Raw genomic sequence first — 26,799 nt, forward strand, 5'->3', positions numbered from 1 at the left:
TTACGAAATTTACGAAATTTTTCAACTCTCTGGTGTAAAAACTTGAAATTTTCTTAATAAAATCGATATTTTAAAATATTTTTACAAATTTTTATTACTGAGTTATCGCCGACTGAATAAAAAATGAGCATATTGATTTTAATTGTTCATAACTCTGTTGTAAAAATAATCGTACCGCAATTTTAAAAAATTATTATTAAAACTAAAACTTTGTTCTATCAGAATAATTGCCAAAATTTTTGCAAAAACATATAGACAGATTACAAATAAATAAATATAATGTAAAAATTACCGACTTTTTCTTTTTTTATTTTGACTTAAAAACAATTGTACAGTACATAAAAAAATTTGTTTACGTTTTTTTCTGATTTTGAATTTGACTAAAAATCAACGAATGGTTGTAAGATTTTTTTTATGACCACTGCTTTTATGAAACAAGAAATCGTGGACATTAAAAATGTCCCACTCTGTAAATCAGTATTATAAAATATAATAAAATAATTATTAAATAAATTCCAATATATTATTATATTGTAAAATAATTATAAAGATATAATTAGAATTACAAATTGCAATAAATCATCTTTATACAAAGAATTCGTTTTTCCCGCCCAAAAAATAAAGTACCCTCCATATTATTGCTTTACTCTCTTCAAAGACGTCTTTTCTCTCTCTCTCTCTCCTCTCTCGACGAATAGTAAATAACATTCTTTCCTCCAAACACGTGTCTTGCGCATGACGACAAAAACAAAACTCGAAATTTTATAGATGAATAATACATTTCACTGTTTTCCTGTACTATAGAATCTAGAAAATTTCGGTGTACTATCCTAGAAGCAAAACTATACAATAATATATACGAAGGCGGTCATCAGTCGTCGCCGAGACTCGTCAGCGTTCACGTTTGTTCCTGCGGACAATTTTGTGTGACACAGAGAGAGGATCCGATCTTGCGCCGAGATGTCAAAAGATGTCAAGAAGACCAGCGATCAGAAAATGAAGCAGAAACGACGCGAAAAGGACCATGATAATAAAATACATTCCATGATCCTGAAGGCAAGGGAGGAACTGGTATGTCGAATATTTTTTCACCCACATATTTTCCTATAAAATCCACAAAATCGATTTTAATTTTATCCACAAGCATTTTTTATTTTTCGGGCTCGATATATTGATGTTATATAAATTCCAAGGAAAGGAGAATATTTGGGGAATATATCATTATTTTTATCTCTTTATCGTATCTCGCAAATTCGCGGCGTATTTCGATATATTTCGATATAGTACTGAAAACTATATGTTATTTGTATGATATACATGGGCGCCCGCAGGATTTTTTCCAGAAGGGGATATAATTAATTTTTTTTTATTTTTGTTTTTTTTAACTTTTTAAAATTTATTTTTTAGTTATTTTGTTTTATTTCCATTTTTTTTAAATTAAATACACCAATAAATTTTGTTCAAAAGGAGAGGAAATGCTTAATTTTTTTACTGATTCCAAGGGGAGGGGGGGCAAATGCCCTCTCTGCCCTTCTTTGCGAATGCCCATGATAATATACGTTCATTCATATCGATTGTCGTATAAGTAATGCCAGTCACAATTTCCCTCTTTTCTCCTGTAGTAGTGCGTAATAGATCCGCGAAACGCGCTGTCAGCTGTCAGCTGTCACGCATCACGTGGTTCGGTCCTATCGAACGTGTGCACACGCGCGACACGTGAGACGTACGCGCTGTTATTATATCACAATTCTTCGCGATTTGCGAGATAATTAGATTATTGTGAAGATGTGTTATTTCGGCAAAATAGTTATCGCTAATTTAAAAAGCATCGAGTCGATATTGCGATATAAATACGCGATTATATTCCTCGCAACAGTATTAGGTTAGTTTCTTAGATTAGAACACACGTCTGTATGACAAAAATTATATTTTTTTTTTTTATATTTATTGCCAGCAAAAGTCTACGCTAGGACGTTTCTTGATATTATTTACTTATTTTTAAAAATAATCCTTTATATTAAATAATATTAACATATATATTATACAATTATACATCCCAGATAACGAACCTATGTCATTTTGATGTCAAATGATGTCATTAGACGTCATATTGATGTTTAATGACGTCAATTAGCTACTTAGAATTATATTATTGGAAAAATTTAACTGAAAAAATATTTACACAAAAATCTATATAAATAACTTATATATATATTTTGAATTATAATATTGCAGAGAAAGAGAGAAGAAAAATTAACAGCTTTTTGTAAAACTTAAATTAGTGTCTATACACAGACAATGAAATATAATTCACATGTAAAAATTACTTTTAACGATGATCTTTGTGCATAATTTAAATATACATGTATAGGAATTTCTTGCAGGACAATGTGAGGAAAAATAACAACGAAGATAGGTCAAGAAGACCAAGTCATGCAAAAATTTCCAACAGACTTCTGCCAAAACCTGTACATATAATTTTATAATAATTATAATACTGTATTGTATAATACTGTACTGTACTAATACTGTACATATAATTTTATAATAACTATATTTTAATATTTATTGCATCTGGATAAAGATTTTATATGATTTTTTCAGGCTCTCGGCATATATAGAAATGGTTCAAAGGGCAAAGACATCAAAAAAGGTATTTACATCTAAATTTGTTTTTTTTTTTTTTTTTACAATATTAAAATAATATACAATGTTAATCATTTTAATATTTTATAACAGAATCATCAGAAAGTATGTTTGATAGAGCTCGGTTGGAAGCAGATGCATTAAAGCTTTTTAATGGTGACACTTCAGAATCCAAGTAAGTGCATTATGAATAGAAATATTCTAAAAGAATATTTTACAAGTAAATTGAATATATATTTTTACAGTTATAGAGAAGAGGATTTAACTCATAATGAAACTACTAATCAATCACCAAATAAAAGCTTTGTAAAAAATAGCTTAAACTGGACACAAAGCACTCTGGAGCAAAGTCCTATTTTGAGAGAGAAATGGAGGTACATTTATCGATTCAAATATTATTTATTAATTTTATAAAGCTATATATACCATTTTTCTATACAAACTTTTAAATATAGATGTAAAAGATTTTATAATGATTACATATTGATATTGTAACAGAAATCAGAAAACTTACCCTAAGAAAAGGCATTTTTTCAAAAACTATAATTCTGATGAAATTGAAAAACAAAATAATGAATCAAAATATGTTGCCCAAAAAGAAAACATATTTAAGCGAAAACTGTTCCAAAATGACAAGGAACAATCAAAAGATATCATTGCTACTCAGATGCAGTAAGTAAAGTCATAAATTATATTATTTCTGATTTGATTATTAAATCTGATAGTAGAAAAATTAGTTGTATATTTGATAATAAAATTATTATTTTGCAGAACATTCGATAATGATTTTATGAAAGAAAATCGAATAAATGAAAATAGAACACAACAGACACTTGAAGACAATAAAAATTCATCCAACAAATCGAAACTCTATGTAAAACTTTGTGGCATGACTTCTGCCACAAATTTTGAAGACTCCCGAAGTAATAAAAAAGGTATATTACATATAGAATAATTATTGTAACTCAATTATATACTTCATTAATTTTTATCATTCATTATTTAGGTCCTCTTACAACAATAATTACAAATTTACAACACATCTTCTCTCAGTCTCAACAACGTGGATGTAAAAAGTATAAACAACAATTGGAAGCTGTGGAATATCAAACATATAATAATTTAGATACTTCATTAGATTCAACTTCAGTCATCGAATATGAAGTTCCTAATAATAGTAAAAATAAGGAACATAATGCAGAAGATGGCAACATTTATTTGATGCAAAATGATAATGTAGCACATAATAGTTCTACATCCCTTGCATTGCAAAAAGCAGCAAATTTTTCTTTAGTGAATGAAGAGGATTCTATCCAGAAGGATTTCAATTATATTGCTCACTCGTCGAAAGATAAACGGCACAACAAGGATTATTTTGTTCTTGATCTTTCTAAAAATGCACAGAGTATCGATAACAGGAGACACGCAGAGACCTCAACTCATTCAAATGATTCCATGTTACTTGCTAACAAATATTCATCAGATGATTATGATTCCGAAGAAGAATTGACTAATATTTGGAAAAATACTTCTGCTGAAGTAACAAATACGTATAACAGGGAGAATGTTGAACAACCTGTCATTCATCAATATGATGAGAGGAATCGCTCTAAGAGAAATCATTCTGTGGAAAGAAGTGATAAAAACGTGTACGATGAGGCTTATATGGAAAGATATAATATATTTGGAATTGATATAAATAATAAATATCCAGCTAATGAAAGACGTACTTATGTTGATTCTTTTAGTCAACAACTTTTGCGCGAAAAAAGTAAACGAGAATTAGAAACTGTGAAATCATCTGATCTGTCTGTGGAATATCAAGCTCGCACATATTCAGATGCTTCAGATGCTTTGCTAATATCACCAAATTTAATGTCGACTTATAAAGTCAATAAAATTTCTAAATATAATGAAAATTTATTCAAGTTTCCTTCAAGAAAAGACGTATCTCAAAGGGAAGACACATACCTAGCACATTCGAGCAATTTTCCTACCCCTAGTATAATAAACAAACAATTTGTGAATACTCACGATCGAGTAGAATCATTCAAGCCGCAGATTGAATCAATAGCACATTCGAGCAATTTTCCTACCCCTAGTATAATAAACAAACAATTTGTAAATACTCACGATCGAGTAGAATCATTCAAGCCGCAGATTGAATCAATAGAATTAGAAGACTCACAAGAGTCATTGGTAAATCAGTTTGATATAAATATGCATCCCAACAAACTGAATGGGAGGAACAAATTGTATCCATTCCACAACTTGCAAACCTTGGAGACTTCATTGGATACAAATTTATTTATGGAACAACTGAAACAGGAACGCGTTAAACCACTTAAAAAGAGATTTTACTTAGACCCAAGTACCTCTGATAATTTCAATGTACAATCAATCCAATCATTGCCTCAACGGACCAGACAATATACATGCGAGAACGACGATAGAAAGCAAGAACTTTTTAAGAAGACTATTCGCAATCCGTACCAAAACATCTTGTTCAACAACTCAAGAGCGATAAATCATCCATCGTCAACATTGAACCTCAGTCAAACCGGCGCAAGACGTAGAGAATCTACGTACGAAGAAATATTTAATAAACCGGACATGGAATGCTCTAGGAATCAAACTAATTCCTATTATTGCCATAACCAGCCCATTCATTTTGATTCTGTCAAGTATCAACATAAATGTCACGTCTCGCAAGCGCGTCCATTTCATGAAGGAGCTCTGCAATCCGGAATCTTACAGGTCGAAGATTATAACAGCCACATAAACAACTACATTAATTTGTCCAATAATGTGCAAGGTATACCGTCATCATTACTGCAACAACAACATGCTACATACCTGAATGTACACGACGATCAGCATTGCGCTGCGCAAAACATCACTCAGCCTGTAAAATATTTCGCTGTAAGCAACAACTCCAACATCCAACGAATTCCCATTTATATAAGCGATAAAAGTATTATAGAAAATGCCCCAGTAGTACCTCTAGTAAAATCAAATGTTCAAAACACGGAAGAGGTCTATTTTCACAAGTGAATAATTTACAACACAGATAATACAATTGCAACTCCATTGATTACATTTAAGAATAACGATTAGTTTCTTATGAAGCTTTAAATTCTGTAATATTTAGTCCAGTAATTGATTTGCAATTTTTAATATAGTTAATACTTTTTGAAATTGTATAAGAATGTATGTTGCAATTTTAAGTTTATTGATAATGTATATAATTATACAAAGGAACAAAAGCTACTTTTCTTTTTTCAACAAATTGCAAAATATAAATCCTTGTAAGATACTACTACAACTAAGATAAAAATTATATCTAGAAAAGCTAAGAAAAAATACATACACTCTTATATATATAAAGAAATTTATAAAAATACATTTATAAAAATAGCATTTCTTTTCAAGATTTCTCTAATTATAGAGTAATTAGATTCATATATATATATATATATATATATATATAAAATTAAATTCATATATATATATATATATATTACTCTATAATTAGAAATCTTGAAAAGAAATGCTGTATTTTTGTAAATGTCTTTTGTAGATGAGAAATGATATTTGTTATAAAACAATGTATACAGGGTGTTCTATTTTAATCGATCATTTCCATAAATTTTTTCATTTTTGATTGTATAACAAAATATTTCATTAAGAATTTTTACATTAAAAATGTTTCAAACCATTTGGGGACAGAAGATGTCTCTACTGACTTTTTTCTTGAAAGCGTTCTTCAAGGTCATTTGAAAGTCATTTGTTTTTTAAATGGAATCACTATATTTTTTTTATATAAATCGATTCCTCGCAATTTTTGGCATAAAAAGTTATAAGAGAAAAAAGATCAAAACATGAATAGTTTATAAAATAAATACTTAAATTTAACAAAACTTTACCTAATCTATGAAAATCTCGTAAAATATTCATTTTTCGACGATCTTACCCAAATATTTTATGCATAAAATAATGAAAGGAATAAATTGGTATAAAAACGAAACACATAGTTATTTGTAAGAAAAAGTAAATTTATATATTTTTTCTTTAAAACAATTTCTCATTTTATGCATAAAAATATTGACATTTTTACAAAATATTTCATAGTTTATGTAAAATTATGTCAAATTTAAGTATAAAATATCTCGTAAACTATTCACTCTTACCCTTATAACTTTTTATGCCGAAAATTACGAGGAAACAGTTTATTTTAAAGAAATATGGTAGTTCCATTTTAAAAAACGTAAATGACTATCAAATAACTTTGAAGAACGTCTTTTAGAAAAAAGTCAATGGTGCTATCTTCTGTCCCCCTTCAAATCAAACAATTTTTATTTGAAGCATTTTATTGTACAAAGAAAAATAAAAACGTTTATAGGGATAATTGATTAAAATGGAACACCTTATATATATATATATATATAGAGAGAGAGAGAGAGAGAGGGATTATATATAGATGAATCAATTCTAACGTCGGATATCTTCTTAATGAATATTTGATTTGGTACGGAAAATGAAAATACACAAAACTACCTGTAATAGTTGGAACATATATGTATTATTTATGTTTACCGTTAAGTCATAATTCTTGGACATCAAATGTTTAACATAGGAGCAAATTCACTTTTCGTTTAATTTCACAGCAATATTGATACATATATTTGTGAATTTCTTGAGAATACGTGTGATAATAATAATAGCTCGTAAATAAATATTCGCAGAACGCAAATAAGTGTATACACGGCAGCAAATGGCTTTCTAATAAATTCCTAAATATTTCCTAACTCTCGGTTAAACTCTCCTCGGAGCAGAATTATTATTTTTTTTTCTTTTGTTTTTTTGGTGAAGCGCAATTAGCAATTAATCTTCATAGGGTCTCTTTTTTTTCTATTTTGTCTTTTCTTCTTTTTTTTTTGTTGTTTTTATTTATTTTTGGTGAAAGCATTCACTTTGTCTTTTTTATATTCGCGGACATCATCTTTCCATAAATTCGAAATAAATTTAGTATTTATAGAGATATATTGTTCGATGACGAAAAAACATGGAGCGTGTGCACACAAGGCGAAGGAGACGTCTCTTCGTGATACCAGAAGACCGGAACGACATTGAGTGTTTTTTTTAATTATTATAGTTTGTTATTATACACTACTCCAAAAAAATAGAGAACATTTTTTCTATCCTAAATAATTCTGTTATTTTCAACCGCTGGAATTCGGCGAAAAATTATGGTAGACTAAAAAATAAAAACGCATTTTGAAGTTTAAAGTTTTAATGGTGGTTTTTACCAATTTTTTATCTTTTCGTTTTATTTAAAAAGGTTATTTTGTTCCTCAAAATTACGTACTTTTGACACTGTATCTCAATAAAATTTTTTTTTCAAAAAATTCTGCTAAAGTTTTATAAATTACGAAACACTACTTTTTAAATTTTTCTACGATTCTTTTTTAATCGAGTTATATAATTTTGTAACTAAATCTGTATTTTTCAGAATAAAGAAAATAAAAAAGTTGTAAAATCACCAACAACGCGGTAAAGTTGACACTTTAAATTTCAAAATGCTTTATTAGTTTTTAATCTACGATAACTTGATCAAAAAAAAATCGCAAGTTTTAAAAATAGCGTTTTATAACTAAAATGTAGTTTATGGAACATGAGTAGAATTTTTTAAAAGAAATTTTTTTACCGAGCTGCAAAGTGTCAAAAATATGTAATTTTAAAGAGCATAACCAAATATTTGTTTTTAGCACAAAACAAAAAAGTTAAAAAAAAATCACCGATAAAGTTAAAATTGCAAGCTTTCAAATGCTTTAATTTTTTATGTTCGATGATTTTTCGACAGTAACATCGTATCAAAAAAATATAGTTTTACTTTCAAAATTATATAACTCAGTCAAAAAAATCATAGGAAAATTTAAAAAAAATAGCGTTTTGTGAGCAAAATGCTAATTTAATTTGAGTAGAATTTTTCGAGAGAAATTTTTTACCAAGATTTAGAGTGTCAAAAATATGTAATAAAATTTTTTTCAACTACCGCGTTAAAGTTAAAAATTCAAGCTTTAAAATGCTTTTTTAATTTTTAATCTACGACAATGTTTTGCCAAGTTTCAGTGATTTGGAAAATGACATAATTTTTAGGACAGGAAAAGTATTCCTGATTTTTTTGTTTTTTTTTTAGTAGTATATATACGTATGTATATATATTATATATATTATATAACGCGTCAACGTCGTTTACGGGAGCGATTTGATTAAAAAAAACACGAGTACAATTTTTTTTACAATCTTTATCTCTTCAGGAAGTACTCTAGGAGGAAATCTCTAGGTACACGTGCCCGTTCCTTGCCCACAGAAAAAAAAAGAAACAGGTTCATCATTCCTATATCGGTATTTCGGCACGAAAAAAGCTGCGTGTCTTACTCTTGGGAATGAAGTAAATAGTTCTCAGTCTTCAAAATTACTTTATTGTTATATACCAAAAATAAAGTCGTTAAAGAGTCGTTTAGCTTATACGATCTCGCGGAAATCGCTCATCAATATATATGAAATCGTAATACATCATCTCTGTATGTGTGTGTGTGTGTATGTGTGTGTATATGTATGTGTATGTCTGTCTGTGTGTGGTACTTTATATGTATATATATATATATTTTTTTATATTAGCTGATATTATATAGAATGCTTATAGAACTGAAATTATATTTCAAGTATTCGGGTTTTTTCTTCTTCTTTTTTTAATACTCTTTTTCCTCATTCTCGCGCGCCTGTACACAGCGGCGTTAAAATGCCATAACTCTCTTACGAACTTTATATTTATAACATCCTAAAAGTTCGGACATCTTATAATTTGTACTTTATATGAGGATATTTTGGTTACGAGATATAGACCTTGCTAACCGATTTTTTTTTCTTTTTTTTTAATGTAGTTAGAACCATGCCGTGTCCTCTCGGAGATTAAGTCGAGCGGCCATTTTCATTTCTGGGAAAGATAGAGAGAAAGGAATAGAAATAGAGGCACAGGGCAAGAGATAGAAAGGTAGAGAGAGGGAGAAAGAGAGAAGGAGAAATACAGAGCGAGATAGAAAAGGAGAGATAGAAATAGATAGATAGAAAGAGAGAGAGAGAGACGGTTCATCTTAACGTTCCCCTGAGTTTGATTTCAATATGAACGTCTCTATGCGCCAAACATAGAGAGAAAACAGTTTCCGGAAAATAGATTAATGTAGGAGAAAAAGATATCATCGATGAATATATGTATATAAAGAAGTAGACGTATCAGACTTGTGATTTTATGTACAGATTGGAGGTTTTTTTCATCATCAACAAAGAAGGAATTAGCGTCCTCTCGCCCATCGTAATATGGCGTCCGCTAATACGTCCAGATGCGCTTTCGTCTGAAACACATCGGAATGCGATTAATATATCATTTATCTAAATATTTATATAGAGTATATACACCGTTCGCTGGAAAAGAAAACCTAGGAGACTCTATATCTCAAGTATAGCGAACTGACGTCATTCTGTCGTTTATTGACGTCATTAAACGTCAAAATAACGTCATTCTTAATTGAATAACGTTTAATTAATTTTGACGTTTAATGGAGTCATTAAACATCAAAATAATGTCATTCTGTCGTCTGATGATGTCATTAAATGTCATTCTGACGTCTAATGACGTCATTAAACGTCAAAATGACGTCATTTCTAATTGAATAACATTTAATTAATTTTGACGTTTAATAAATGTCTACCCAAGTAGAACAAAAAATCAAAATAATATCATTTTGACGTCATATTGATCAAATTTAGAGTTCAAATTTGGTCAAGATGACGTCAAATTGACATTATTTTGACTTTTCTGTTCTACTTGGGTAATAACGTCATTAAATGTCAAAAATGATATTCTGACATCTAATAACGTCATTAAACGTCAAAATAATGGCATTCTGACGTCTGATGACGTCATTAAACGTCAAACTAATGGTATTCTGACGTCTGATGACGTCATTAAACGTCAAAATGGTGTCAATCTGACATTTAATGACGTCATTAAACGTCAAAATACGTTCGCATGCTATATCTGGGATGGATCATTATTATCCGCATAAACGATTCATACACACTATTCTTCCTACACGTTGTATATATATCTGTCACATGCAACTGTAATTAATTTTATAATTAATAATTGAGATATTTATTATATGATATATATATATATATATATATATATGTATATATATAATTATTAATTATTATTAAATTTATATATATAGGGTACCCTGCAACAATCTTGCAACAATTAAGTATCTCGAAAACAAAGATTTTTTTGAGAAAAATATTTCGAATAAAAGTTATAGAGCTTTCATTGTTAATTGGTGTAAAAATGCATAATTGTTTTTAAGAAAAAAATATGTTGCAAATTATGTACATTTTCTTAAAAATAACTATGCGTTTTTACACCAATTGATTTGTCTAATTATTTTATGCATAAAAGTATTAAAATAAGATTATCGAAAATAAAATATTTTGCAAGATATTTTTTATATTTTATGTCAAAAAATACTTCAAGTAAACTTCAAGCATTTTAATTCGAGAAATACTGAATTAAAATTTTACATGGCCTTAACATAATGCTATTTATAGTAACATTATTAGTATTGAATACGTCACTTAAAGTCCTACAACTTTTATTTGAAACATTTAATTTTTTCAAAAAGCCTTTGTTTTCGAGATATTTGACTTGCAGGATTTTTGGAACATCCTGTATATTAAATATATATAAAGCATTCAATGTTAGTGAGCTATTTTTATTATTGCAAAAAAGCTTTTTCTTCATTTTTAACAGCTAAATTTTATTCTTATAGTATCTCTACACTAGAATTACAAACTGTTATTATCTTTTTTATTTAGAAATGACACCTTATTCTATCTCGATGTCAGATGTGCTCAATAATATGATGGAACTAAAATCGCACAAAATTGATCTATTATTTAGAATTTTGCATATCTGTAACTTCTATGTTTTAATGTAGGGATGAGGATAAAATTAAGCTGTTAAAAATAAAAAAGGTCGTTTTTTGCAATAAAAGCTCACTTGACGTGGAATATGCTTCATGTATATATATATATATATATATATATATATATATATATATATGTATATATATATATTTAATAATATAATATAAATATATTTTTTTATATATAAATTTTTTATATATATTTTTAGGGAGATAAATGTAAAAAATATGTGTATATATTCAATTTCTCTAGATCTTTTGTCCCTGCTGCTGCTATTACATAATGATAACATTTCCTTATGACGTGGGCTGATGAAAGAGAATCTGATATTGTGTGAATTTACCGACTTACATTCTCGCGCTATTTCACGCGTACAAAATATACTATAGGAGCAGACAATGTGCAAATTATCAAAAAGATTGTGTTCCTTCGTCTCGTTTTCAAAGCTTCGGGAAATGCGAACTCTATATTTACGAGTTGGGAAAACTAGCTCTTGATATTACACCCACGGTCAGCACAAATACACGCCTCCATTTTCGTTTGAACTTTATAAGAAAAGTCACTTGAAAAGTTCAGCAAAGATTTACATAGAACCCCAGAATGCACATAGCTACGTGTTTTTTATCAATCAGCGTTTGAGAAATCTATAAATGGCATTTTCGCGCACGTAGAAAACAAAAATTCCTTCTCTAAATTTGTTTGAATGTTATCGAAAAACATGGTGCTCACACATATACAGTTGGTTAAATCATATTATCTTATATGCTTTGCTATATATTTATTTCTTTTGTTATTGTATTAATTTTATTTAGTTGACACAAAATTTTTTTCATATAATTTTATTCTTTTTTAAATATATACTTCACTTGCTCTTTTAGCGACATTTTACACCTTTTTGCATTTATCTTTCTCCTTTTAAAAAATTTGAATATATAGCATATTTATATTTCATATTTTAAATAGTAGAATGTATAAAAGAGAGTAACTAAAACATGTGAAATACACATTTTTTGAAAAGATACATATTCCATTAACAATCGCGTTTTGTTTTATGCATGTGAAATAGTACAAAAGCAATGATGGACCGTATATTATTTATAAAATAATAGAGTCACAAAATTTAATTAGTAAATAAATATCTGAGAATTTACACATGTGCGCTCTAAAAACATATTTTAAGCATAATTATTAGTATAAATAATAAATTATATCGTACGAGATAGTGTTACATGTTTCAGAGAAAAAAGTATCATTATATTTTAATCAAAATTTATTTTTATAAATTATACTTTGCGAAACATTTTAGACAACATAGACTAATTATCAATATGCGAGTTAACATATACTTTCAGACATAGATATTTTAATCTTTGATTTTTCAATATTTTGTTTTCAAATATTCATTTATTTGATTTATTATGCATCAATTCTAAAATTTAATGTATTGAGAAAGACTGTTGTACAGTCAAAACGTATACAATTGCAATAACTTGTTTAATGTGTTTCTATTCGTAATAATATAAATTATATTTGACATCCTAAATTAAGGTAGCTCGTTTTAGTTGGCTTTTTTTTATCGATTTGTTAAATAGACAGTGTTATATGTTTAGTTATAAATTTTTGGATGCTGAAAACGATACCGCAAATCAATTTTCACCACTATATCAAGTTTTCGAAATAACTGAGGTTTAACATATATGCAAAAAATGACTTTTTGCAATATTTGAGATTTTTTGTGAAAAAAATTAACGTTATCTGAAAGTTCTGATCAAATGTCATAATTGTACTGTTTATCCCCTATAAAATGCATTTTTTATTTTGATATCTTACTTTTTAGTTAGGAATGATTTAAATACAGAGTTTTGCTATAAAATAGCAAATATTCTTCTACCTATCATGATGAAGTTGTATAATTATATTCATAATTTGTAATTTAAAGCTATCTAGCTATCGATACACATACAGTAAACTTACTGTGATAGATTCCACTAAATGTATATTTACATATAGGATACCACATTTTAATTAAGACCAACCACCTTGAATTTTTCGAAACAAATACATTTTCGAACAAATATTTCAGACAAGAATTGTATGATCTCAAGAAGGACAAATAATGATAAATCAATTTTGAATCAAATAATTTTTTTCCAAAAATCTTTTTTCTTCAAAAGTATCTCTATATGAAAAGAAATTCACAATTTCAATCTTTCATAACTAAAAAATAAGATATCAAAAAAATTCATTTTATAGAGAATGAACAATTTATTTACAATATGATATTTGATCAGACTTTCCAAATAATGTTAATCTTTTTTACAAAAAATCTCAAATATCGGAAAAAAGCCATTAAATCTTCGATTACATTTTTAACATGCTAGTGAAATTTGGTTTGCGGCATCATTTTCAGAGCATCGAAAAATCCATAAGAAACACTTTGTTTGGTTTAAAATAATTTTTGGCTGTAATGTAATTTTTAAAAATTCAATAATTATAGAATTCTCTCGCATATATCCAACAGTATTGTGTTTAGATGATTTTAGAATTAGCTAGATAAAGATGAGATAAAAATATATAAATTTAGCTTAGATAAGATGAATAAGATAATTTTGTTTTAAATATATCTAGATAAAAGATAAAATTATATAGCGATTCATCTAGATAATTTTCTAGATAATAATTTTTAAGACTGCTTATGTAAACACAGTTATAAAAATGTAAATTATAAAAGGGATATAAAAATATTGTAAGTATATTCATATCTTTATTTATAAATGCTTATCGCTTAAGTTCTACTATTTAAGTATTTTTATGTGCTATCATTCTAAACCAAAATTATCTGAAAATTATTCTAGATAATTTAGTAAAGATAATACTTTTTTCATCTAAGATGCAACTATAGATAATACATATTTTTATTATCCATATAAAGATAAGATGATGCCAATAAAGTTTCATCTAGATAACCATCTATATAATTTTATTTATAGATAACAGTAAACACTGCGTATATCTATATCTGTAAATTATCATAATTGTACTCACAGTTTTGTAAAACATGCAAGCATGTCTATCCTCATCCTCGCCTGTGGGACAGTCTATAAAGCCGTCGCATAGGACGTGATCGTCGATGCAATGATATCTACCCATTCTATCCGCAGTCGGACAGGCGAATCTTTCCATTCCATCTTCGGAAACTGGACATTCTATAAATAAGAATCACAAATATTCTCCTCGAGTCCGTTTCTAGAATTAAGAATATAGAAGAAAGAAAACTATTATATGTATATGTAGATATAAATGTTAACCCTAAAGTGGTCGCTGTTATGTAAATGGGACGTTGTAGAGGTCGCGTGGATGACATCATTTGTCATCCATTTTTAAAAGATGAATTAAAATAATAAAGACATACATTATGGACAGTGTTGTGCTTAGATGATTTTAAAATTAGCTAGAAGATGAGATAAAAATATGTAAACTCATCTTGCAATTAAATAAGATAAAGATAATTTCGTTTTAAATATATCTATAGATAAAAGATAAAATTATGTAATGTAATTTACCTATATATAGACTTACAAATAATATTATTTTTAAGACCGCTTATGTAAATAGTTATAAAAAAATGTAAATTATAAAAGGAAATATAAAAATATATTCGTATTTTTATTTATAAGTTTTATCGTTTACTGCTTAAGTTTTACCGCTTGCATATTTTTATGTAATGTAAATTTTAATAATTGCAGAATTATTGATTAGATGTGAATAAACTATATAATGTCATCTATTTGTGAGACCACTTTAGGATACCTAATATTCTCCTCTCTTCCCTTCTTTTAGTTAAATTGAAAATTGCGCACAAAGATTGATCACAAAATAAGTCTTTAAATGCGACAGAGAAATTTTTCGATCGTGAGACAATTAAATCAGTGTAAATTTGATGTTAATTGTATCAACTACTGTACACACAATAATAATTTCTAATCTCACAATAATAATCTGTAATCTAATATCGCATTAATATCCAAGCATATACATTTTAATCTAAATATATACACACATTCCCAACTCGTGTGTGTTTAGTATTAAATTCAGTTGACGGATTCCTCTGTATTATTTGTTCGGTATGATAATGATGCATCTTACAAAAGCCTTGTGTACATGCTCAACGCACATTCAGAGCTAAATGTATATGCTTGAATTGGGTTACTCTATTTTTCTGTGTTATTTGCTTAATAAAAAAATTTTATTCGAAGGATAGGGTAAGTCTTAACCCTTCTTTCGATACATAATTTTTTCATCAATATATGGATACTTGGGTACAAATTATGTGTCTTTTACATAAAGTGTGTCCCATAGGAAATTGCTGAAACTAATCAGCTGTCATTTTTCAATGCATGCAGTTATTGAGAAAACGAAAATTGTGTTGGAAAGAGGAAAGTCTGCAGTTTTTAATGGATACAAATAAAATGTTTGTATACTAATGTGGGCATTTTTATAAACTCTCATAAGAGAGATAGAGAGATTTGTTTGACAAAAAGATTATCTGATCTCCGTGTTTTGTTTATTGACCTCGTATCAGGTATTATTTATTTTCGAGAGCGTTTTGAACGATCCTTTGTCTATCGGAGAAACCGAAAACACATCTCTGTTCGATACACGAAGGTAACGCTGATTGGTCCGATATTTCGGGTGGGAAGGTTTTTAACGCCGGGTATATATATATATATGCCGACTTTTGGGGATCGTCAGAAAGTGACAGAGAGTTTTCCCGGCTTGAACGTCTTAAATCAGATCTTCTCTTAAACATCTCTTTAACTCGGAACGGAGAGCGAGATTGGAACACCCAGCTCGGAAGGATCGGAATCGTTCACGGCACGACTTGAAGACGTATAAGTTTCGCAATAATAATATACATATACATGTTTAACGTTGGAATAAATATTCATATTTGATCTATCCTGACTATATAATACAATCTCCCGATCGAGAAGATTATCCTTTCTAAAGAGAAAAGAGAAATCCCATCCTCGTCGCCGACACTAATTTATTTTATTGAAAAAGTAATTAAAAAAGTGCTATGTAAGCTAATGATAAATATTTTCGAAGTGCACACCATTTGAATTTGTACTTTTGTTCTTTTACGAAAACTCGTAAAAACTGTTTAACATATAATTTGTAACGTTATTGACGATCCTTTTAATAGCTGCTAATAAATCTGGCACTGTTAAAAATATTTATCATCAGTTTATATGATTATTAGCACTTTTTTCATTACTTTTTATCAATAATAAAATAAACTGGTATACAAACATTTTACTGAAATCCATTATAACTACAGACTTTCCTCTTTCCAACACAAGTTTCATTTTCTCAATAACTGTATGCATTAAAAAATGACAGTTGATTAGTTTCAGCAATTTTCTATGAGATACCTTGTATTGTACTACGACAATTTTTTTATAGCAGTTGCATCGAACATTCTATCATTCCCGTTATATTTCAGGAAATTTCTGAATACAAAAACTTTATTACCCTTTGTATTTTATTTCGGGCGGACAAAAGTTCCAAGAATTAAATTTGCTCTGGATACCCGCGGATATACTCGTTCATTCAACAGAAGGATTAAGTAGTCTTAAGGAATAAATACAGAATGTTCCATTTTAACTTTTGTATTGACATTTCTATGTAAAAGACCAAGGCTTTCATCGAAAAATGTTTCATACAAAAGTTGCAAGATTTCGAAGGGAATGTCTTGTCGTAATAACTAGATAAAATTTTATTCCAGGTAAAGGCATTTTCTAGATTTCGGAGAGATCATCATTATTTTTTTAAACTACCATAATTTTCATATATAAATCGATTCCTCGTAATATTCGGGATAAAAAATTGTTAGAGTAAAATAATCGAAAAATGAATGAGATTTTTGAGATATTTTGTACTTTATTTTGATTTATGCTTTTCCTATTTTATTTTATACTTTATTTTAATAAAAAATATAAAATTTCTTGTAATATACTCATTTTTTATCATTTTATCTTAATTTTCTTTTTTCTTACCTTAATTGATATAAAAAAATATAATTATTTCTTAAGAAAGTATGCAGTTGCACATTACAAATTGCAAAATTGTTTCAATCACAAGAGTATATTTTTCTTACACAAATTAATTTATCTCATGATTCTATGCAGAAAATTATTAAAGTAAAATGATCGAAAAATCATTATATTACGAGATATTTCACATTTTTGTCAAAATGTCAGAATAAAGGATAAGATAAAACATTTTTCAACGAAAGCCTTGATTTTCGAGAAATTTCAATGCTAAAGTTTAAAATGACACTATATAATGTCAAATGCATGTATAAAAAGGAGAATATTCTTTTTGAAATAATTTGTACTAAGTGTAAACTGAGTTTTTGCGACTACATTTTGCAAAAAATGGACACTTAACATTTAATACATTGTGACCTATCCTTGCCACTTTATATATCATCGTGACCTAACACAGATCTCTCTCTTTATACAGAATAAAATAAAAATAACGCTTCAACACATACTTTATGTTTTACATTTTTATAATAATTTCCCCTGCTTTTTCAAAGTAAATCTACATACGGTTGCTCGAAAGAAGTTTCTCGACGAAATAAAAAAAGAAACAGCATTTTTTTCCGCATTCTGCGTGCTTCTCACGTTTTTAGATTTCTCAATGACGTCTAGACTTCGCCGAAGAGAGAACATTTTCTCACTATATAGAAAAGGATCCTATATCCCTCTGTTCTTCTCGTCGCGGGATTCGCCGTTCCTCTGTCCTTCTCTTGGATCAATAAATTTGGGAGGGACGCAAAACGGACGTACAGCGTTTCGTCACTTTTTCTTGATTTGCAAAAGCGCTTTGTCTATATTTCCGCACGCGGACGCTTTTCATTTGGATTTATAGACCTTTTTTGGGCCATTATAACTCATAACGCGTATATACACTCTTGCTCGGTTCATATTTCATTGGAAATTAAAATATCTTTTCCGCAAACGTAGATTTACGGGGTCTTTATGGGATTAATTTATATAGAATTTTTCAAAATATTGAGCGCCCTTAATACTTTAGATAAATATCATTATTAAATTTACCTTTGAAAATAATACATAAAGGGGATCTTTCTTACAATTAATCAATTTTTTGTTCAAATAATTTAAAACTGGATGAATTAAAGAGAAAAATTTGTTTGGTAATCTTGTAAATATTTCTTTAGTATTTGAAAAGTATTCTTTAAAGTCGCGAATTTCTCGTTTATTTGTTCTAATTCTCGAATGTGAGGAACAATTAAGATTCGAGGAAAAAAGCCTTTCATTCAGAATTAAGACCCCGTTAAGTAAAGTGCTTTCTATTCGGTGCTTTTGATCCAATTATCTCTTCAGCGTTTAATTAAATCACAGTAAACTATTGTAACGTTGAAAAATAGAAAGAAATGGAAGAAAAATAATTATAAAAATCCAATTTTTTTTTCTTTTCAATAGTTCTTCCATTTCACAAATTATCGAATTTCATACACAGATCCAACTTTTTCTACTCCATTTTAATCTAATCATTTTTTGCGCGTGAAAAGTGAGAAAAAAGTAATTTTTTTGAGCACAAAGTTTCGAAATGTATCATGCATGAAAAAAAGTCCGCATGTATCATTATCAGAGAAATTGGACATTTAAAAATATCGCGGTATTTGAAGCAGCTTAACGGATTGAGATATTCTTCAAACAAATTTATGAAAGCTTATATATATTAGATGGTTTAACTTTACCGTCTGATCTTTCGCAGACAGCCAATCTTTTATTCATGTGTTTGCTCACAATATTGATGCTTCAAAAATTCTATAACATTTTCACATAATACAAAGGAAGAGAGAGAAAAGACATATAAAAACAAATTCGTACAGATTAGTACTTACGTACAGTAGGAGAAAAAAATAAAATGTCGACACAAAATATAATATTTATAATATATCCAAAAAATAATATAATATAAAATATAATAGAGTAATATAATAAATAATATAATATAATAATAATATAAATATAATATATAATATAATAACATAATACATGATATAATAATATAACAATAATATAATAATATATAATATAATATAATATAATAATAAAAATATAAGAAAATATAATGTAAAATGTAATAAAACGATATAATAATATAACAAAATGAAAAAATAAAACAATATAATAAAAAAATCTAATAAATATAATAATTAACTAATATAAATGAGGTGACGTCGCTTACCGATTTGCGGCACGTCGTACTGTATGCTACCCCGGATGGACCTCAGCATGAGCTGCGAGGCGATGCTCGCGCCGGCCGAGGACACCGAGGACGCCTGAGCCTGGTGTCCCGGGGACTCTCCTTGGGCGTCGATCGAACGACGTCCGACCGTGATCTGATTCCGCTTGCTACCGGGTAACTTGCCAGTCTCATATGCGAAGGCCCTCGGGATGAAGCCGCCGTTCGTGGGTAAGTTGAGGGTGGTACTAGTGGTGCCGGCCTCGGCCCCGCGCGCGAGATCAGTCTTCGTGCTCGTCGCAGTGTTGAATCTCTGCTCCGCGTAGAGATCGTCGTGATTGGATTGTCTGGGTTCGTGAAGGGCGTTGGCGGCGGCGGCGGCTGTTGCTGCTGCGACGGCGGCGGCGGCGGTCGTCTTTCTGCCGGTCTCCTGGTCGCACACCAGGATCGGCGGCAGAACGCTAAGTGGACCCCTTGGATGCCGGCAGCCTATGCGCCGCTTTTTCGCCCGCTGCCGGCCACCGCCGCCGATCAGCTGATGATGATTGCTACTCTCGTCGTGGGGAGGCAGATAGGGCTCGGTCGCGATCGCGGAATGGGACGACTGCGACGACTGCGTCGCCTGATGATGCTGAGACGTCGCGTATTCGGAGAGAACGTTGAGCACCGCGGGCGACAGGCTGAAGAACACGTTCTGGAGCTCCCGCGGTTCCTTCACCATGTCGTCGATCAGCATCCCAGCGGGCGACCACGGCGTTATCCGTGGCTCGTCGTTGAATACCAACCAGTTGGACAGATCGTCCCGCATGTGTCCCGGACTACCGTCGGTGGGATATATTCTGAGGTGCAACAGGTTGCCACCTACCGAGGAGCTCAGCTCGCTCTTCTTTCTGATGCCGCCGCTGCTTCCGTGACGATAGGTTTCGAGCCCGCCCTGGGCGCCCTGCACTTGTATGATTACAGGTCGATTGCCCACCGCCAGGTCCAGCCCCTGTCCCACGTACGTGAGAAGCCAGAACATGCAAATCGCCATTTTACAAATCATCAACGTCTTCGAGTTAACGTTCCGCTATCTATCCCTCTTTTTCTCTTTCCTTTTTTTGTTCTAAACTTCTATATCTCTATATATGTATCTACGTATGTATATATATATATATATATATATATATTTATTTATTTATATATATATATATATCCCTCTCTTTCTCCTTTCTCTCTTTTGTTCACCACTTTTGTCACACCCGATTATACACGGTTGAACGTGGTGTTTTAATTGACCTACATGAACAGCGATAATTGATATGCTTTGTTTTTTGTCTTATTTTCTTCGCTCTCTTTAGCTGTTTTTACTACTCACTGCCAGTCTAAAGGCACGTCTGTAGCGATTCTGAGTTAGGCCGACTTTTCGTTTGAACTCGCGGTACACTGGGAAGCTAAGGATGGAGGATGTAGGTGTATCTGTCTATGTTTGTGTGACTGTGTGCGTGAGCGTGTGCATATGTGTGTGTGTGTGTGTGTGTGTGTGTGTGTGTGTGCGCGCGCGTGTGTGTGCGTGTGTGTGCGTGTGCGTGTGTGTGTGTGTGTGTGTGTGTGTGTGTGCGGTAAGGGTCGGGTGGGAGATTTGGGGCGGTCGATTGATACTGAGTGGGCGAAGAATGGGAAATCTCTTGAAGATAAACTTGATAAAAAATCACGAGCGGCGATTAACTTTGACACACACAGGCGACGCAGACTATCGCATAGAAAAACGCAAGTGGGTGCTACGCGTGCAACTGTATCGAGAGGGTGATCTCTCTCTGCCTTATTTTCCTTAGCATGTCCCAGATGGAGGGACCCCCACGATTTCTGCCAGGCCCCGGAAAGATTTCAGGTCTCTCTTTCTCTCTTTCTCTCTCTATCGAAGATAAATCGCCGACTCGAGCGCACGGTGTATCACGTTTGACATTTGATTGCGTTATGCTCCTCTATTCGACTCGCTCCTCTAATCGATACGCTTCACTTTCGGTAGTCCATGATAGTAGCCGCGACCTTGGCTTTCCCTTCGTGATAAACCTCACATCTGTCCTGTACTGACCGATCCTGAAATCAGGTCGTTAATAAGAGAATAACGTGCGATTATATATCTATATACGATCGCAGGTGCCAGGAACACAAAAAGTGGTTTTTCGTATTTTTTTTTGTTTTTGGTTTTTGTTTTCTCAGGATATAATTCAACAGAGAGTGCTGCGACGTGTGGAGGTGGTGGTTATCGGAGGTGCTCATCGTGCGTGCTCATAAATACGTATATATATAATAAGGTGCTCGAGAGGTGTTAAGAACATTTAGTGTCAAAACCAAATCATCGACGTGCCACCCAAACGCTCGCGATGCCGATAAAGCTACACCGTCTCTCTGGAAAGAGAGAGAAGAAAAACCCTCTTCCTCGGAGCGCGTTGTTTCCTTATCCGCTTACCTTGCCGCTCTCTTTGTCCATCTTTCTCTCTCTATCTCTCTATCTATCTATCTATCTATCTATCTATCTATCTATCTATCTATCTATCTATCTATCTATCTATCTATCTATCTATCTATCTATCTATCTATCTATCTATCTATCTCCGCCCAACTCCTCTTTTCCATTTGTCCTCTTTCACGTACCTATCCGCCCTATCTCCTTTAGCTTACGTCGAACATACCCGGGTGTATGTACGTTTCTTAAACGAGGAAACCGGAGCTACGTCGCCGTCGCCAGCGAGGCGATTGCAATTACGATAATAGACATCCCGATGCGTCCATGTGTAAATAATCGCGCCCTATCGGTCCCAACTTTCGCCCTGGTGATCCTGATAAAGCTCGAACGCGCAAGCTTGGCCAAGTCGTTTGAACGAAACGTGCCGTTTTCGTTCCAAAAGATATTATCGCGTTGCAAAATTTGCATTTGCCAAAATCTCTCGGCAATCTTTATAAACTTTATTTGCATATACTATATATTAAGTGCTAAAACTCGTATTTACACATTTTTCGCGATATAATTAAATACTCGAAACTTTGCAAGACCTAGACCTAGACCGATAGAGTATAATCAGGCTGATCAGGTGTTTAGTAATAAAACAAATAATGCGGAAAAAATTTTGCAAAGCCAATCGCTCTCATATTTACATTAGTATTAATATGTCATTCCACATTTCAACATTTAATATTAATATATACCGATCGGGCCAAAATTTTAATAGAAGCTGTTGTCACTCAAAAACGTCCATATGCTGCAAACCAAAGCTCGCTAAAATCCTCCTGAGCTGAGAACGAGCGGTTTTAAAAATACGAAGAAGAAATTGTGAAAAACATAAGAGGGAATTAATAATTTCTTTCTCTCTCAAGTACGATTCAGGTGGCTTCAAGTTAGAACTGAAAAGTACGACGTAGTATAAAAAAAACTCGCGTCTCGAATCTTCCGCGACGAGCGGAAAAGATCGGTCATACCTGATCAGCCTCAGTTGAAGATACCGTGCTCGATGACCTGATACCGGATCGGTCGCGACGACAATGACGAGAGGATGACAGAGCAATAATGTGGACAGCGGCTAGAGTGTTGTGTGGTATGTAGGTCGGTCGTATATCAACAGGTGCCCCGAAAAACGTTCAAAAAGCAAAGGCTTGGCCGTATTGGCAGAGAGGCGGGTGCGCGTTTTATTGTCGGTGCGAGAAACGCGGAAAGTATATATAAAACAGGCGATTTGTACACACGAGCGAGTGAGATGTTGCGACAGAGGTTGGCGATGTGTTTACACAACACAAGAGAAGTGTTTTAGAACAAAGGCACAGAAGAAAAAAAGGTACACCGAGATATATATGCGTGTATGCGGTATAGTGAGAGTAGAGATGTCAGGGGCGCGAGAGACGGCCCCGGTGAAGTACAGATAGAAGATTTTATGCGCGCGCGGGAGGTTCATCGATAATACATAGGAGGTGCAGTGTAGTTTTAATGCGCGGGGCATTTTACTGTGGTAATACTTGCTTCTTGATCTCTGTGTGTGTGATCTCTTTTTCTCTCTCTTTCTCTATCTCTTTCTATCAGATATATATATATATATCTCTCTCTCTATTTCTCTGTCTATCTCGTCTGCCTCGTGTGCGCTTTTTCTTCCTTCCGCGTGAGAGCTTTTCCACCGATCTCGACCTTTCTTCCCTCCTCGTCGCGCCGATCCCGTTGATGTTCACCCTCTCTCTTTTTCCTCTCTGTATATCTCCGCTCTTCCTTCTTTATCCTCGTTTCTTATCGCGCGACTTTACTTTGCTCTTCCGACACTCTTCGGACACTCTTCTCGCACTGTCGAAGGAAGGAAGGAAGGAAGAAGGGAGGGAAGGATGGTGTCCTCTGCTGCGCTTTCCTCCTTCACCGCTCCGCCCTTCTTTTAGCGGACACCTGAATTTCTGGCTGACGTCCGGCGATGTTCTTCGTGCATCACGTTCGAATCCTCCTCTCTTCCTCGTCGACAATTGACGCGCGCCACGAAAAAAAAAAGAGCCTCTATGTCTGTCCTGACGACGTAACGACACCCCGTACAATCATACCACGTACGACGTCGTCCGCTCGCACACGGGCCGTAATTCATTCACTGACATTCTCGCCGTTCTCTCTCTCATGCTCCGCTTCCGTATGGTCGCTCATATGGGCGTGTGATGCCGTGCGCGCGCCCGCGCACGCGAGCGTGACGTGCGTGCGCGCGTGTATTAGGTATGCGTGTCTGTCTGTCTGTGTCTCTGTGTACACCGAAAGCACACACGGTCCAAGTACGAGATCGCGATGACGATTGGGAGAAGTGATCACCGGGGTGAGAGAACACACTTCTTCAGGTTGTCCGCTACTGTCCGTTTCTCCCTCTGCTCGTTCCTCTCCTCCAGTCCCTAACTCCGGTCTTCCACAATATCCGCGCGGTTCTCCGGACTGTAATCGCGCGCGCGGCGGCGGCGGCGGCGATACTTCAAAGGTTAAAGGCTGTTTCCCGCGGTTGCCCGACTTGCCGTGCTGATGACGTCGCCGATCTCGACCGGCCGCGCCGGTGTTCCATTGAGCGACGAGAAACCTCTTCCCTCTCTCTCCTTTCTCCTTCTCTCTCTTTCTCTTTCTCCCTCGCTCCGTCTCCCAACACGATGCGTGCTCTTTCCTGACCTAGGCACCGCTGCTTCTCTCGTGGTTGCAAACGCCGTCTTCGTCTTTGTCGTCGTCGTCGTCGTCTTCGTCGTCTTCGTCGTCGTCGTCGTCGTCTTCGTCGTCGTCGTCGTCGTCGTCGTCGCCACCGTTGTCGTTCGTCGTCGTTCGTCAACGCGGACACCCGAGATACTCGCGATTACGTCGCCTTCTCTCCAGGGGGAGGGACTTTTTCGGACTGACAGGATGCGACGACGGACACGAATGAGACGGTGCGAGGAGAGGTTTGCGGCCGTGGATGTGGTTGCTTTGTTGGTCGAAGGTCGAGGGATGTGGAGGATCGAAGGGTTGGGAGAGACGGTGGGTTAGCTTCGGCGAGCGAGCTGCCTGGCGCCCTCACCAGAACTAACTCCCACGCTGCGCGGCGAGGACCGGCGCTTTTAATACAACGCGCATTCTCTCTCCCCGGCATCGCCAACCCTTCTCCACCCCACGAACGTGGAGACTCGGTAGCGACGGAGTAGCTCTCTCTCTTCCCGTCTCCCTTTCTCGTTCTCTCTCTCTCTGTCTATCCTTTGCCACCACCCCGGCCGACGCGCCCATGAACGGATTAAAGCTGCTGCAGAGCCCTAAGCAATCCCGGACATCATATATACGCTTGGCGATATTATATGACGTTTCACAGCGATACGGTCAAAGGTTGATATGTGGCACCATCGATAAAGTGCCACCGTCCGTCCGACAATTCACGTGCGCGACACATCAAACACGAGGGGCGATATTATACGTTATTGTATACATGAGACTCTTTTAAAGATTCAAGATTATACCCCAATACAAGCTCTCGAGAAAGACCCTAAAGGAGAATCGTGTTTCGGTGATCAAAGTTTGTCTCGTCCTGTCGTTTTCTTCCATTAAGCGCGTAGATCGCGAAATTAGGGTCTAGGATATCTCTCCGGTTCGACCTTCATATTATTAAACCCGGTGAAATCCCAACCCAACCCCCGCCTCTAATACACCTCGTTCGTGTGTATCCGCCCCGTTTTTCTATCTCTTCCCTTTTACGTAGCCATCACCTGACGCACGTTCTTTCGATCACTATATATTCGGCCACGCATGTCGTAGGGTCCCCGATGCGGTGCTGCGGCTCCCACTTCGTGGGAGTATTTGCGGATGACGTTAGTCGACCTCAACATTCCCCGAAAGGTACAACGTGTAATTGGCCACCGTCTCGTTGAAATTGTCTCGGTCTCCACGAACCGAGAGTCCCTCCGCGCGCTACTTCGGCGTTTTCGTTAATTAATTGTCAGTTTTACTCAGTTAATGTCCCTTCTCGCTTTGTTAGCTAATGGATTCACCAGCGCCGGGTTGGATGTTTGCTACCGTAAATCAACGCTCGTGACACAAAGTTACGCGATGATACGTACGTTAAACTCGGAATTTCTCGAAAATTATACATTTGCGTTAACGATTATTTGAACTTGACCATTAAACAAATTTCGTCTCGACTATCTGATTAAAGGTAATATCATTTTGCGATTTGGCGAGATTTTCAGTTTAAATTGCGCAATACAATTTTTCATTACGTTTCTAGTGATTTGCGGAGCTAATACACAGGCGGAAAAAGTATATATATTTAATTTTTAATTAAACCTGTCGAAAATTATTGACGTATAAATAAATACCACGTTTACTCT

The 26,799-nt window shown here is 33.4% G+C and overlaps 2 protein-coding genes across 4 annotated transcripts; one reads left to right on the forward strand and one right to left on the reverse strand.

Annotated features, from left to right (window-relative positions):
• The first annotated feature begins 714 nt into the window (after positions 1 to 714).
• Positions 715 to 7,407, forward strand: LOC114940146 (uncharacterized). Its single transcript, XM_029314668.2, has 8 exons — positions 715 to 1,071; positions 2,385 to 2,468; positions 2,605 to 2,653; positions 2,740 to 2,821; positions 2,892 to 3,020; positions 3,145 to 3,318; positions 3,418 to 3,581; positions 3,653 to 7,407. The coding sequence occupies exons 1-8, from the start codon at positions 961 to 963 to the stop codon at positions 5,698 to 5,700; spliced, it is 2,841 nt and encodes a 946-aa protein (XP_029170501.1). The 5' UTR covers positions 715 to 960; the 3' UTR covers positions 5,701 to 7,407.
• jeb (low-density lipoprotein receptor domain-containing jelly belly protein) lies at positions 7,210 to 25,519 on the reverse strand. 3 transcript variants are annotated; one of them, XM_085479709.1, is made up of 4 exons: positions 23,969 to 25,519; positions 19,978 to 22,053; positions 14,737 to 14,897; positions 7,210 to 10,061 (listed from the first exon to the last, which is right to left on the reverse strand). In XM_085479709.1, exons 2-4 carry the CDS (start codon positions 21,017 to 21,019, stop codon positions 10,002 to 10,004), a joined length of 1,263 nt encoding a protein of 420 aa, XP_085335835.1. In that variant the 5' UTR covers positions 21,020 to 22,053; positions 23,969 to 25,519; the 3' UTR covers positions 7,210 to 10,001. The 3 variants fall into 3 exon arrangements, with proteins under 3 accessions (XP_085335835.1, XP_085335836.1, XP_029170497.2); XM_085479710.1 differs by having other exon boundaries at positions 23,434 to 25,519; XM_029314664.2 differs by having other exon boundaries at positions 19,978 to 25,519.
• Between the last annotated feature and the right edge of the window lie 1,280 nt (positions 25,520 to 26,799).

Source organism: Nylanderia fulva, unplaced genomic scaffold (assembly GCF_048542155.1).
Source record: "Nylanderia fulva isolate GAGA-0341 unplaced genomic scaffold, ASM4854215v1 Scaffold129, whole genome shotgun sequence".
Taxonomy (NCBI): Eukaryota; Metazoa; Arthropoda; class Insecta; order Hymenoptera; family Formicidae; genus Nylanderia; species Nylanderia fulva.